The sequence below is a fragment of the Pollicipes pollicipes genome, unplaced genomic scaffold (assembly GCF_011947565.3).
Source record: "Pollicipes pollicipes isolate AB1234 unplaced genomic scaffold, Ppol_2.1 Scaffold_7231;HRSCAF=8579_pilon_pilon_pilon, whole genome shotgun sequence".
Classification (NCBI taxonomy): domain Eukaryota; kingdom Metazoa; phylum Arthropoda; class Thecostraca; order Pollicipedomorpha; family Pollicipedidae; genus Pollicipes; species Pollicipes pollicipes.
The window spans coordinates 31,423,940-31,438,087 of NW_023597034.1; the positions used below are offsets into that span (position 1 = coordinate 31,423,940).

At 58.4% G+C, this 14,148-nt stretch overlaps 1 protein-coding gene across 1 annotated transcript; it reads right to left on the minus strand.

The window, feature by feature from the left end:
- Positions 1-255: 255 nt before the first annotated feature.
- On the minus strand, positions 256-4,918 carry LOC119109997 (solute carrier family 22 member 1-like). The gene is made up of 8 exons (XM_037233745.1): positions 4,913-4,918; positions 3,288-3,362; positions 2,937-3,239; positions 1,955-2,058; positions 1,735-1,768; positions 1,414-1,635; positions 776-1,377; positions 256-439 (listed from the first exon to the last, which is right to left on the minus strand). The coding sequence occupies exons 1-8, from the start codon at positions 4,916-4,918 to the stop codon at positions 256-258; spliced, it is 1,530 nt and encodes a 509-aa protein (XP_037089640.1).
- Positions 4,919-14,148: the final 9,230 nt, after the last annotated feature.

A 14,148-nucleotide genomic window follows, 5' to 3' on the forward strand; every position in this document is an offset into this window, starting at 1 on the left:
CCATCAGGAAAAACGGGCGTCGTGTATTTTTTGCACCAAGGCAGTAGCTTCCTAACATTGTCATTCGACGAACTCGCCATTTTCTATGCTTGCATTTGATCACGCCACGAACTAAAACGACAGTAATTCCAGTTGCACAACTCATTTATAACTGTCTGTGTCATAACTGTACTCGAGAGGCCAGGACAGACCTCTGGGTTCCTCTCGCTTGAAACAGCGCCATGCTACTAACTTTACACGCATGGTCATCAGCGCCTACAGCAAGCTCGGACGAAACTCTCGGGTGGCGAGATTCGCGGGCAGGCCGACGCCCGGGGCAGCACCGGCGGCGCCCCGCTGGCTCGGCTCGAGCACATTCAGACTGTCGCTGCTATCGTCGGCGAACCGCACCTGGGCCTGTAGCAGGCCGAACGCGCTCAGGCTGACGGTGCGCGAGTGGCTGGGTGTGCGGCCGGCGGCGTCCAGCGGCCGCAGGCTCGCCGCGCCGTTCGGCGGCTGCAGGCAGCCCGCGCGTCCGGCGCCGGCCGGCGGCACCACCGCCTCCAGGCTGGTGGCGGCCGGCGCGCGGCACAGGCCGTCCAGGCTACGGGCGATCCGGTAGGGCACGCTGCGGCGGCGCGCGGGCGAGCCTCGCGGCGAGCTCGGCCGGCAAGGCGAGGCGGCCGGCTCGGTGCCGAAGCGCTCGGCCTCGTCCAGCGAGTCGGGCAGGCGACGGCCGGCCGTTTCCGGCAGCAGCAGCACGGCCGCGCCGCCAGCCGCCGCCAGCGCCGCGTACAGCAGCTGCGGCAGGCCGCGCATCTGCCGGTGCAGGTGCAGGATGTACGGGCTGAAGAAGGCGACCGCGTGGCCGGCCACGTGGATCAGACCGCAGCCCTGCGAACGCACCTGGGTCGGCGTCAGCTCGATGCCCACCTGCCAGCAGATGTTGGCCGCCACCGTCGCGAAAAGTCGGTTCAGCATGGCGAACGTGGTGGAGACGGTGGGCAGGGTGCGCGCGTGCAGGGTGAGACCCAGCATGAGGGAGCTGAGCGCGGCCATGAGCAGGGCGCCGCTGAACGTGGCCCGCCTGCCCACGGCCTCGGCCAGGAACAGCACGATCAAGTCGGCCGGCAGCTCCATCAGGCTGAGCACGCTGGCCGCCACGCGCATGTCGATGTCGAAGTTGGTATTGCGCACGCTGCTGTCGAAGCTGAGCATCATGGCCATGGTGGTGAACATGAGCACCAGGGTGCGGCCGCGCAGCGCCGGCCGCCGGAACAGTTCGGCCACGGAGGCCGACTGCCGCTGCTGCGCCGCGCGCCGCCGCGCCCGCTCCTCGAACGCCGCAAACACGGCGTCGGGCACGAACCGGCCGTTCTCAGCGGCCAGCCGGCGCAGCTGGCTTACGGCGGCGCCGGTGCGGCCAGCGCGCGCCAGCCAGCGCGCCGACTCGGGCACCGTGTAGGCGTACAGCGCGGCGCCGGCCATCGGCGCGCCAGTGACGAGCGCCAGTGTGCGCCAGTGCGCCAGGCCGGAGGCCAGCCACGGCAGGCAGACGGCCGCCAGCATGAAGGAGGTGGCCATCGGCACGTTGATGACGAGCGTGCGGTAGCGGGCGCCGACCGACTCGCTGAGCAGCACCAGCGCCAGCACGCACTGCTGGTCGTACGTGGCGCCGGCCAGCAGGCGGCCCAGCGCGAAGCTGGCCGGCCCGCTGGCGGCGGCCGTCAGCAGACCGGCGCAGCAGCCCAGCAGGTTTGCCGAGACCAGCGCCGGCAGCCGGCCGAACCTGCCGGCATGCACCGTCCGTCAGAGCAGCGACCGGGTCAGGGGCAGCGGCGGGCGCGACGGGCTCCCATCTCTGGCTGTCCGGACAGCTGCCCCGGCGCTGTCTGGTCAGAGGCGACAGCGCACCACCCGACACGCGCTAGCTGACCACCTACCCGACAGCTGCAGGGCAGCCGCCACGGCCTACCTGTCGGCGAGGTAGCCGAAGACCATGGTGCCGATCACGGCGCCGACGAAGAACATGGACGACACGAAGGGCTTCAGCCAGGCGTTCTCGCACACCCAGCCGAACTGAAAAAGGCGCGCGAAGCAGTGTCGGGGTACGGGAGCAGATGCCACGCGCGCCAAGAAGTGAGCGATGAAAGGTGGTGTCAAAAATGCGACCACCGGCTGGAAGATGTGCTCGATTTAAAGGCAGACGTGATGACGCTCGGTCGGCCTACCATGCATACACGAGATGTGCCCGTTGCGTGCGAAGATAATACAATGCCTGACTCGTGACCGTGGGAGCGTGCATTGTTGCATTGCAATACATTACATGAGTACGTGAGTTCGAAGCTCGGACAAGCCAGAGGCTGTCGAAAGTGCGGTGCGAATGAGTATGCATAACTACACGACCAATAGGCTCAGGTCCTTTCCAGGATCAACTAATATTGGATAACTCAGCTTGCGCAACGGTCAAAATAATAATGGTAAACAATAAAATAAAAAATAAAGAGAGTGCGCAGAAATCACCGTTGGAAATATTGTGTGGGGAACAACACGTCAATGAGATCCATGACTCGCACAAACACTTAATCCGTTTCGGGATGGCAGAAATACTACGCTGCAGTGATATTCAACGACGTTGGACACAACCCGGGGCGCAGCAAGGGAAAAGAGGAGTGGTCTTCCTTAGGTCTGCATTTGTATTTTCCATCATGGATAGCTCCCGACATGACGTGAAAAATTTGCGTGATGCGTACTCTACAAGATCAGCGCTAAGAATTCTGGCTGCACCCTGGATGCGATCACCAAGTGACACCACCCTACCAGAAGTGTCAGGCTGTCAGCTGTCAGGCTGTCAGCCCCAGACACGCGACGCAGCTCCGCAGCATTCAACCGAGGCCCGCCGCGTCGCAACTCTCCACACCGCCGACACAGGCCGACGGCACCGGGCACCCACGCACCTCGGACACGGCGGTGGGGTAGAGGGTGCCGAAGTCGAAGTGCCAGCCGTGTCGGCAGGACGTCGTGGGCGTGCCGGGGCCCAGGCCGCTCCAGTTGCCGCTGCTCACCAGCAGGGTGTAGTTGACGTCGTAGGTGCGGCACTGGTCGTAGCCGCCGTGCTCGTCGGGCGGCACCGACAGGCGGCGCGCCTGTCGCGGGCCGAAGCCGAGCGCGTCGAGCTCCGGGGAGCGGCACCAGTGCGCCGGCTCCAGCAGCAGCCACGTCTGGCCGAAGTAGACGAAGCAGAGGAACACAAACACGGGCTGCAGCAGGAGGAACGTGCACCGCTGCCGGCGGCCGCAGTCGCCCACCGCGCCCAGCAGCAGGTCGAACTCGTTGTCGAGCCCGGCGTCGTTCAGACTGAAGCGGCTGAGAGCCAACTGCGACTGCACGGCCGCGATGGTGGCCGGCGACGGCGAGGGGGCCGAGCGGGTGGCCGACGGCGGGCTGCCGGCGAGGCGGCGCTCCGCGGTCAGCCGCGCCGCAGCCGCCGGCGCGGCCGACCTCTGAGCCGCGGTCATGGCCCGGGCGGGAGCGCCGGGGCCGCGCCGAGCTCAACGGCAGGCCTGCGCCCGCAGGTCAGGAGTCGGAGGTCTGTCGCGGAGGTCTGGAGCTCACCGTGGCTGGCCACTCGCATCTGTCGGAGGGGGTGAAGGTCGGGCTGGGCAGGCGGACCTCCATGTGCAAGCCCCAGGAGACGGAGAGATCTGTGGTGGGGTGACACACACAGTATGGAATACGCGTTACTTAGTCAACGTTCTTTACATGAACGATCCAGTGAATTGGGAAGAAGCAATGCTATGTGGCAAAGCAAATCCGACACGTGCAGTTCTCAAGTGTTGAGAGTCTGGACTGATCCAAAGCAAGGAGGTTACTTGCTCAGTGCTCCGACGTCCTCACCAGCCCGGGACAGCAGACCCACGATGCGTTTTAAGCTCATGCCCTAACCGTAACCCTTGAGCGCAGCCCCATTACCCGAGGCGAGGCGGCGTCGAACCAGGTCCTGACCTGACTTTTCAGCATGCCAGGAAAGCACATCGAATGCTAATCCCCCTTCGTTCAAGATCCTTTGAATATCTTGCAGCTTTTGGGCGCTGCACGACGGCCCTAACGCGACAAAAGGCTGAAAAACACTGCCACGACGCATCGGCACGCTGGCAACAGATAATCCCCGCCCGGGAAGGCACCGCGCCGGGGCGACTTACAAAGCGGCTGTGGGCCTTGCCTGCCTGTCTGGCACTCCTTGCGAGGTGATAAGAGGCCATCTGTGTCTCCTGTTTCACAAGAGACGCTACCAAGAGTGCCTCAACGCCGGCCCAGTCAGAGCCTGATCACACACGGAGTGGGGTGCTGGCACCGACGATTACTCATGGGCCGTCCTGCTCATGTCGAGGACGGACCGAACACGGGTAGCCACACATTTTCCTCACAGCTTATTTTTGATGCATTTGTTGCGATTTCAGGGTACCGCAAACCGGGTACAGGCCAATGGGCTCACTTCTTGCTCAGCAATTTTTGACACAACTATTTTCCATGAAGCAGAATCGCTTTTTGTTACTCGTTCTCAGTGCAGATCTGCATTCCCCGGAAACAAATCCGGCTTCCCATAAACTCCATAAATATCTGGATGTCACGGTGAAAACATGGACTTATGATTCGGTAGACCGAACGGCCAGTACAAACCCGCTAACAAATATTTTCTCGGCGTAGCATCACACGTTGCGCAGGAGCAACTGCTGGTAATTGGGCTTCCACGAAGAAGGCATGTCAACTACCCTGCAATGCGACGACCTGCTCCAAGCTGTCTTTTACCGAGCGTGGCAAACTGCAGCGCAGGATATGCCGCTTGCGAAACGCATGGAGCAACTATACGTGGGAGCCACTCGGAGCGATAGGGCCGACTGTGCCTAGGCGCACCTAGTCAGCAAATGCTCACCGTCATCATCGCTTGCCTTAAAGACGATGCCTCCCCTTCTGCCTGTGTGTGTGTGCCACTGTTCACCTTCTCCATGAAGCCGGTCCATCTTCCGGCACAGCCAGCGTAATATCCGTCTCCGTGGTCGCAGTGGATAATGATCTCTTTGCGGGCTGTCCAAAGCGAGGCTGATCCTTGCCCCTCTCAGAATGACCTTCTCGTCCTAGCCCGGCATTAGACCACAGCGCCAAAACAGCGCTGATCAATTATCACTATCGAACTATCAAATATCATTCATGTGCGATGAATGGGCTTGAAATGCCTTTGCTAACCATGACTGTCTTGAGCAAATGTTTTGACCTACAGCTCCATGTTTTTCATCAAAATGCGTCTGCATTATGTTGGCTCCGAATACTTCAGTCTTACCTCGGTAGCCACACACAGCCAGTCGCAGTCAGCGCCCCCACTCCCCTCCCCGACACCGGGCGCAGACTACAACCCCCGTCGCAGCAGAGCGATGTCGGGCTCGGCGGGGGCTCCACCTCAGCATGCAGCCGAAAATGTGACACCAGCGTTGTCATCACTGCGGGGCGCGACACGTACTCTAGTCTGCCGATGGTTTGCTTGGTCCATTCATTGATGGTGAAGGCAGCCAAAACGAAAATGACGGTCTTTGGCGCCCAGCAAAACCTGAAAGGGGTTCCCTCAATTGGCATCATCTTTCGGGGAGATCAAGTCAGAGCCTGTCGTACCATACCTCGACATTGCTTTTGACCCGTTTTTGTCGTGAGATGTTCACATTGCTAATAGCAACCGGAAATACTTTGGACTTCCTTTCGACCACACATCACTTCGGCACCAGTTTCACCAGAACAGCCCATCAACCACAACATACTGAACGGGCATCTCTCATGCGCATCATTGTCTTTGTGTCTTTGGTAACTACTCCAGCAAAACTTGCAAGGGATCTTAAAGGTAATGAACTTCTCAGGGAGAGTAGCGCCAGCCAGACGACAAATTGACCACGCAATCGACGTGCCGAGGGGGCCAGGCTGGCTCATTTTCAAGCATCTAGCGGCCCCGCATTCCCGCAGTGCGCTAGAGAGTCGGAGAGCCTCCTCCACTTACGCGATTCTCGGAAAACAATGTTCACTTTCAATGAAGACGCCCACGGCGGGATAAGCTGCCGCCCATAGCGAGAATTTGCTTCTCTTGGCCCATATCTCTTCAGCAGAATGTCAACAGAAATGCCCGGACCAAAATCGAGGCACTCAAAGGGAAACTGAGAACGTTCCGGAAACGTAGCGATTTGACCTGCCACGCATTGGTGCCCGTTGATATGGATTTTTACATGGTGTACTTTGATCCATTGAGTATGCGGTTGAGTAGTCACATGCTCAATGTGTACACGGCCGTTGGTAGCAGCATACGAATTGCCGCTTGATTTTATATTTCTTTAATGTTGTGTCCCACGTTGCTCGAGTGCGTGGCGTTGGACTGAGAACAGCCACTCGTACGTGAAGAGCCTTAAGGGGTGCAATGCACGAGACAGAAATGAGCGGTGCTAGTCGACATGCCCGTGGTGGAGTAAGGTGTCACACATAGTGAACTAGTTGACGCATATTATTTGAAACATGCTGATTTCTTCGTCGTGAATGGATTCTTCCAACTAAAACCAAGTGAAAGCAGAGGTGTCAAATGATCTTTTCGAGAAAAGAGAACGATACATTTGGTGTCCAGTGGCAGGATTTGTTGAAACATATCACAGTCCATTGCTTGGTACAGGACGCACAGAACGTCAGACGTAACAAGGAAGTTCAAAATCCGTCACGAGCGCGCCGCAATGGCGATGTTTGGACCACATGATCAATTCAAGTACATCGCCACGATCACTGTCCATCACGAAACCAGCAAACAAGGATCTTTCGTCCCACCCGATCAGGCATTCAGGTGTCTATAGTAGCAAGAATGGGACTAACCAGTGGGAGCGGAATGGAGCTTAACAATGCCTGAATCATTACTGGAATGATTATCCGCGTCTCTTTGTCCTCACTTCCCATGCACCAGAACAGGCCTAAAAGGGCAGTCCAACCGGAACAAGCGCTTTTGGCAGGAATAGGCTTTGCGTTTTTCTGGCGATTTCAGGCTGGCATGTACGTTTTGTTGCGGCCATGCCATGTGCCAACAAGTGACCTTATTTGGGTAGGTATGCTCGGGTTGGAAGAACCCTCCTTAAACGGTTGAATCTACACAAAAGTCGAGGCGAAGACCTCTCCCAAAGAGGTGATTCAAACATCACAGGATACCATGCCACGCACCTTCCCGATAGTGACGCTGGACAGTGGTTTTCTACGGTGCACACAGTCGCTGAGACTACATGGCGTCGCCTGTCAACCACCCTGACAAAAACGGCAGGCACCGCGGGGATCGATCCCGTACCTCCAGCGTTCCAGGCAAGCAGCCTAACCACTGCACTATCGGACCCACGGAATTACTGGAACCGCTTTTTGGATCACATTCGCCATGATAAGAGACGCAAAACTACAACGTACCGATTAAACGATGTTATGGGGTAAATGTCGGTCACATTGACAGTACTCACGTTTCATGCCGGGCTTATGATCACGACACACCTACTTTGCAAACCTACTTACTAGACTCTAGTTTGATTCTAAACGTAGTCTAAACGCAGCCCATTCTTTTCTTTCGTCACGCGTTCGACGCCGATGCAGCTGAAGTGACAAATATCTCTACCGCGTGTACTCCACTGAAAAATAAGGCCAATCATAGCCCATTCAGCGCGTAGTCCGATTTCATCTATCCCGGCGTTGCGTTCACGACTGGTATGTCACCGACCGCACACCTCGTGCCGCACTTACCCGAGGCCGGCCCGCGGTGCGGCCGGCCAGCGGCCGCGGCGCCGGCGCCGGCGGCGAGGCGCGAGCGTCGCTCACGACGGCCAGCCGCCCGCGCGCCGCCGAGCCAGGCTGTCGGCCCTCACGGCGTCCCATGACACACTGCCGGCGGCGGGCGGGCCGGCGCTCGCCTGACGTCGCTAACGATTTCCCGTCGAGGGAGGGATGCCGCCTGACCGGCCAGCCGTCAGGGCGGGCGGCGACCGTCCCCGGAGCCCGGCCCAGTGACCGCCCTGCCCCCGGGACCCGCCGCGAGCCGCGCCCGCTTTGGACGCCCGCCGGCGCTGATCTTGTTTGCCGGCGGCGCGCGGAGCGGGCCTCCCCGGGCGCGCGGGACCTCCCGGGCGCGCGGAGGCTCTCCCGTCTCCGGCGGACACATACGACGCCCGCGGACCGCGGCAGGCTCCGGCCGTGGGTTACGATCGCCTTTCCGTCCCTGCTGGGATGCATTCTAGTGCAGTCCGCGACGCAGGCCGGCTGCAGCAGTCGCTGGCGATTGCGCTTCAAAAGGTGTGAAACAATTGATGTGGGTTTTCATACTTTTGCCAACACGATGACTACATCTGACTTGTAATGTGAGGCATGGCGCGCTGCACGGATAGATTAAACCCACACCTTGTGTTCCCCTCTGGAATAATCGACAGAAAGTTATGAGTCGTCACGCACGTGACGGGATGTGCGTGACGGCTCGCATTCCATGACCACCCGCCGGCAGGCGAGAGGTCCGTGACGACCTGCTATTCTGAGGGATGGGCGTCACATGCAATAGGCAATACGGAATGGAGACGCGCCGCTCCGCCGTTGTCAAGGGTCAAGGTGAAGGCAGGGCTAATGCTGCCGGCATTACGTGTTTTGTCACCAGGGGCGCAGCCGGGAGCTCATTGATGGGCGGAGGGGAAGGGGGAGGAGGTGGAAGAAAAGCATCACGTCGATTTTTAAATTTGTTTCAGGAGCCATCGGTCGTAAAAAGGGTACAATGCAGCGGTTTTCTGGGGGGGGGGGGGGGGGGTCACCCTCCTACTCGCCACTAATGCGCTTGGTAAAGAATGCCGTTGGCGATTGCACCGGAATCAGTGCGTGTCGTCGCACTTGTTATTTAAAGCCAGCCGACACGTTTCCTGAGCCGGATTTTTGCACCAAGCCTATTGAAATAAAAACGCTGCTCAATGGGTGGAAACAGCGAGGAGGGCAATTCAGCGCAAGTGCGGTTAGTCGCTCTTGCGTGAGCTGTGTTACTCGTGCCTGGCCATGCCACTCACTTATTTAAACCGTTTAGTGTCACGTTTCTGAAGCCGGAGGACATTTTCTCGATCTTCCACTTCACCCATCTTCAAAACAGGAGAGGCTTCCTGAATGCTGGCAACGGAGCATCTAAGGACGTTTGTGTGCGTGGGTCCATATGTAAAAAGGATGCAGTTACACTCCTTGTAAAAATGCCGATGGCGCGTGGGCCTAGCCCAGATATTCCTACGGGGCGCGGACAGGGCTGTTGGCTATACATCTCGCCGATATTTTTACTTTTCTGTCGGGAGCCACCTGTGATGAAATACGGAAAAAAACGGGATTTAGGGGGAACGCCTCCCCTACGTCCCCCTTGGCCGCGCCCCTGCCAAGACTGGCCTATGGAGAAGGTATGCTGAAACCTAGTCAGCAAGAGGACGGCTTTTTGTCCATTCGGACTGCACGGTGGCATCATTGTCAAGGCAACATTTGACATGTTTAGGGCTAGAGCGATCTGCCCTCGTGAACGTGCCCCAAAGGCCACCTTGTTTGCTTACTTTTGGATTACTGTCGCGAGCAGTTTAGTAGGCATCGCACTTTTGTAGGCGACATATCCAGATAGTCGATAGAGATATAGATGGTTGATGGTAGTTGCACGTCTGGAGCTCCTTTGGCTCTAGCTCTTGATCTGTCAGACAAAACATATACTGAACCAATCGAAAGACTGGCCAGTTTATTCTTAATGCAATTGTGCACGCCAAGCCCGGCACTGCCAACAATGTGCACACCAAGCCCGGCACCACCTGGCACCGGCAAGCCAGGTTCCATGTCTCGCCATAATATGCTTATTTTTATCGCCACGACCGCTAATTGCTTAGTGATCACCGCCCTTTCAAAGCGTTTGCTGCCAGTTTTGCGCGAATGTCATTTGGTGCCCACAGTGCCAAACCGATGGGAAAAACCATTTTGCACGCCAGGCACACCCGCGTCCACAGCGGCGGCCAATCGCCACCTAGCCCTTGAGCATCTTCATGCGCGCATGCGCGGCCCGCGTAGATTGCACTTTCGGATCACAATCAATGCAATCTGTATATTGCGACGTAAGATTGCACAAAGACGCGAATACCCGAAGATGCACATTTCGATGTAACGCAAATGATATTAGCGTGTTAAACGTAATCAGCGTAGTCGTAATCGCATGAGTTAGTTGTTGCTGGTTAGCTCCGCCTCCCACCGCATTTTGCGAAGTTTTCAGCCCCCATGTGAAAAGTGATGGAATAGTTCCCACATGTTTTCAAAGAAGACGGTTACAGCAGGCATGGGTGGAAAAATGCGTAGGTATGTTTGGAGCACCTTGGCCCTCCATGCTTGTCACAATCCTTTCCATATTTGACAAGTCATCGGAAATTTGCACAAAATCGTCAGCAAAGCAAAGCACCTTATGTTTTTGAGAAACGCTGGTCTCCGATACCTTAAGGTTCTCTTATGGAGCTTCTATCATGCGAAATGGGCAGGTGCTGAAAGCTTGCTATTTAAACGTCTGACTCAAAATACTTTCTACATGGACGCAAGTCAGTTTTTAAACAAAAGTGGTATTCTTTGATAGTCATTCATAAACTGGGTTAAAACTAATATTACTGCCGAGATACCGCTCGCGTGGTAATGGTGCTTGAGCCACACGCGGAAACAAACGCTTTCTTCACCAGCTCGCACTCAGATATTCACACATTCCAAAACAGCGTCCGGGAATTGCAGCCCCGGAGGCGCATCACAACTTCATCCCCGGGACGCCCTGCTGGTAACCGGGCGGGGAGGCGACCAGCCACGCATGGCGTGGCTGGCCAGCTGCAGCGTCGGCGGCTGGGCGGGCTGGATCGGTCGGTCGGCTCTAATGACGTCAGCGCCGCAGCCCGGCCCGGCGGGCTCTAGTGACGTCAGTGCTGCGGCCCAGCCAGCGGGCTGGAGTGACGTCAGCGCCGCGGCCCGGCAGGCTGGAGTGACGTCAGTGCCGCGGCCCGGCCCGGCGGGCTCTAGTGACGTCAGCGCCGCGGCCCGGCAGGCTGGAGTGACGTCAGTGCCCCGGCCCTGCCGACTCTAGTGTCGTCAGCGCTGCGGCCCGGCCGGCGGGCCGGTGCCCGCGGGGTGGGGCTGCACCGCACCTCCCCCGTCCGGCTGGTCAACAGCACTCGGCAATGATCGGAACCCTGCGGCGTACCAGGCACCCCGGTTAGCACAGTGGCCTCATTACGTGGGGCGTGCTATTCATTCGGTTTTTACGTCTCTGCCCTCCTCAAGTTTAACATGGTGCTGATCGTAAACGAAACTGTACACGCCAAAAGATAATTGTAAAAAAACTTTTTAACCAAAATAACTGAATAGACTGGTCAACTTGCTTTCATTCCCGGAACGAGCTCCAAGTAGGCTGCCAGTTCAGCAGTTATTGCAAAACTAGATATCACTGAATGAATGGAACAACTCCAGATGCACATATCACATGACGACGCCGACGACTCCACACAACTTACCTGAAAAGTGATTGGACAATGCGGCCCTTCACAGCTGGAGTGAAGACAAACGGGCAAAAAAAAACAACATTCGCGATATTTTTCTTACCCTATAACTATGAATTTTCACACATTTTAACACGCTTTGTTGAAGGTGAACTCCCACAAAATCTGCGCGGCACGTCTGCCAGCATAACAGCCTTCCTGACCTTTAACTATCGGCTGTTGTTGCATCATCCAGCCGATGCCGTGACGCGTCGCTACCCCCGCGCTCCTGAAGAGGCCGTGCATCGGTCTCACAGGCGGCCCGTCCGACCGGGTCGTCTTGCCGTCCGCCGGGTCTATAACGGCTCGTGCCTGTCCCTCGGCCGGCTGTTCCTGAGGCGCGCCGGCACACGGCGTCGTGCCGTCATCCCGCTGCGGCGCCGCCCGGCCGGCGCCGGCCGGCGGGCCGCGCGCCCACGCCGCGCCAAGCCTTTGCACGCGCCATCCGGCCGGCGGCGCCACCGGCGACGTGCTGGTCACCGACGCCGCCGCCGGCTCCAGCGTCACGCCAGCGTGTGGGAGCCGCAGCGCCGCCGCCGGGCCGGGCTGCACGTCCAGCCGGCCCGGCCCGGCCACTGCGCCCTCCTCGCAGCCCGGCTGCTTGCCCGCGGCGCCCGAGGCCGGCACGCCGCGCCGCCCCTGGGCCGCTGACAGCGCCGCGCCGTCCGTCGTCTCGGGGCTCGGCGCCGACGGCGGCTGGCTGCGGGCAGCGGCTGCGGCCGAAGCCGTACTGTCGGCACCGGCGAGCGCGCAGCGGCCGGGCTCCGCAGACGACCTGCCGGCTTCCCGCCGGACGACGACGTCCGCCTGCCGGGGCTGGGAACTGTCCCACTCTTGGGACCGGGCGTGGCCTTGCTCTCTCGACTGGGAGCGGTTTTGCTCTTCAGACATGCAGTCGTCTCGCTGTTGGACCTTCGGGACGCCTCGCAGCAAGACGGGTGCCGGGCCCGCTGCCGAGTGCGCTCGGATGATGTAGTCGCTGTCCTCCATCAGCTGCACCTCTCGGTCAAGGCCGGTCCACGCTCCAAGCTGAACCTTCGGCGGAACGTACGGTCTCCTCTTCACCCTGTAATACCGCAAAAGTGCTGTTGGCACACGCAAACGCACACACACACACACACACACACACACACACACACACACACACACACACACACACAACACACACCACACACACACACACACACACACACACACACACACACACACACACACACACACACACACACACACACACACACACACACACACACACACACACACACACACACACACACACACACACACACACACACACACACACACACACACACACACACACAACCACACACACACACGCACATGCACGCACGCACGCACGCACGCACGCACACGCACGCACGCACACGCACGCGCACACGCACGCGCACACGCACGCGCACACGCACGTACACACCCACGCACGCACGCACACAGGTATACATACATATATAAATAAGTGAATATATGTATTTATTTATCTCAACAGCACCTCATGGCTTTAACCAAGACGTGAAGGATGCTGACAACCACTCCGTTAAAGCTGTTCGAGGTCAGCTCCTATTGCACTGTGATGCTATCTACAATTATCTAACATCAAGCCCCCTCAATGTCTAACTGCTTGTCAGCACGTCTGCTTCTCAACTATAATGCCTCTCACGCTCCGAGGCACAAGCTCAGCAGTAGGGACCAAGTGTGTGGTCAGCGTTTCAATATTCGACCACGAAGTGGCAGGCCTGTAGATGTTTTTCATGCTTCATTCCCCGGCCGGAGCACACTGCCCGTTGCTCCTCCTCTTGCTCAAGATCGGCCAATCAGCATCGAACCAGGCAGTGGTCAGCACAACCTCAGGGCGTCTCGGGCTTGTTAAATCAGTCGGGAACGTCAAAGCCGCGTTTCCCACCGCCAAACACCGTCTACAGGTTGCAGCCTATGACGTCACAGGTAAGTGAGTCACAGCAGTTCGTACGGCTCGGAATGCAGCCGCTCGCGTGTGACGATGGCACTTGTGACGTCATAGGTAACAGCTCCGGCAGGCACGTTACCACTAGGGAACGCGGCCCATATATCAGAGTTCGGGGTCAAAGGACAACAGCTTAGCGACCAGTGAACTGCGCTTGTGGAGGTCGTCGGGGAACCCGAACTCTGGCAGCACGAATTTATATTTACCTCTTGCCCACCCTGCTGATTGAATGCAATGATGCTGAGTGGTCTTGGGCTGACCCTTTTTTGACAGACTAACGCACACTACATCATATCGTTCCATGACATTGGTGACGTTAATGGATGGTTTCACATACCCATTGTTCCGGAAGTTCCGGCGGCGCGAGCTGGGCAGTGGCAGCAGCAGCAGTCACCAGAGGACCCCCTCCGCACTCAACTGCGAATGCTGGTGCGCGCCGTAACCTCGTCTCGACCGGGCCACAGCGGGCCATACATCACCTGTCGGCTGCCGCTGCCGCTGCCGCTGCCGCTGCCGCTGCCGCTGGCTTCTGTGGCACCTCCGGCGGGTCCAGCTCCGACTCGCAGCTGGGACGAGTGCGCGGTGGAGTAC

Bases quoted from the DNA above. Each gene is read 5' to 3' on its own strand.
- LOC119109997 (XM_037233745.1), bottom strand. The intron at 3,240-3,287 runs GTGGGCGACTGC...CTCCTGCTGCAG, and splicing joins TCGACCTGCTGCTGGGCGCG to CCCGTGTTTGTGTTCCTCTG. The intron at 1,378-1,413 runs GCGCGCGCTGGC...GCCGTAAGCCAG, and splicing joins CCGAGTCGGCGCGCTGGCTG to CTGCGCCGGCTGGCCGCTGA.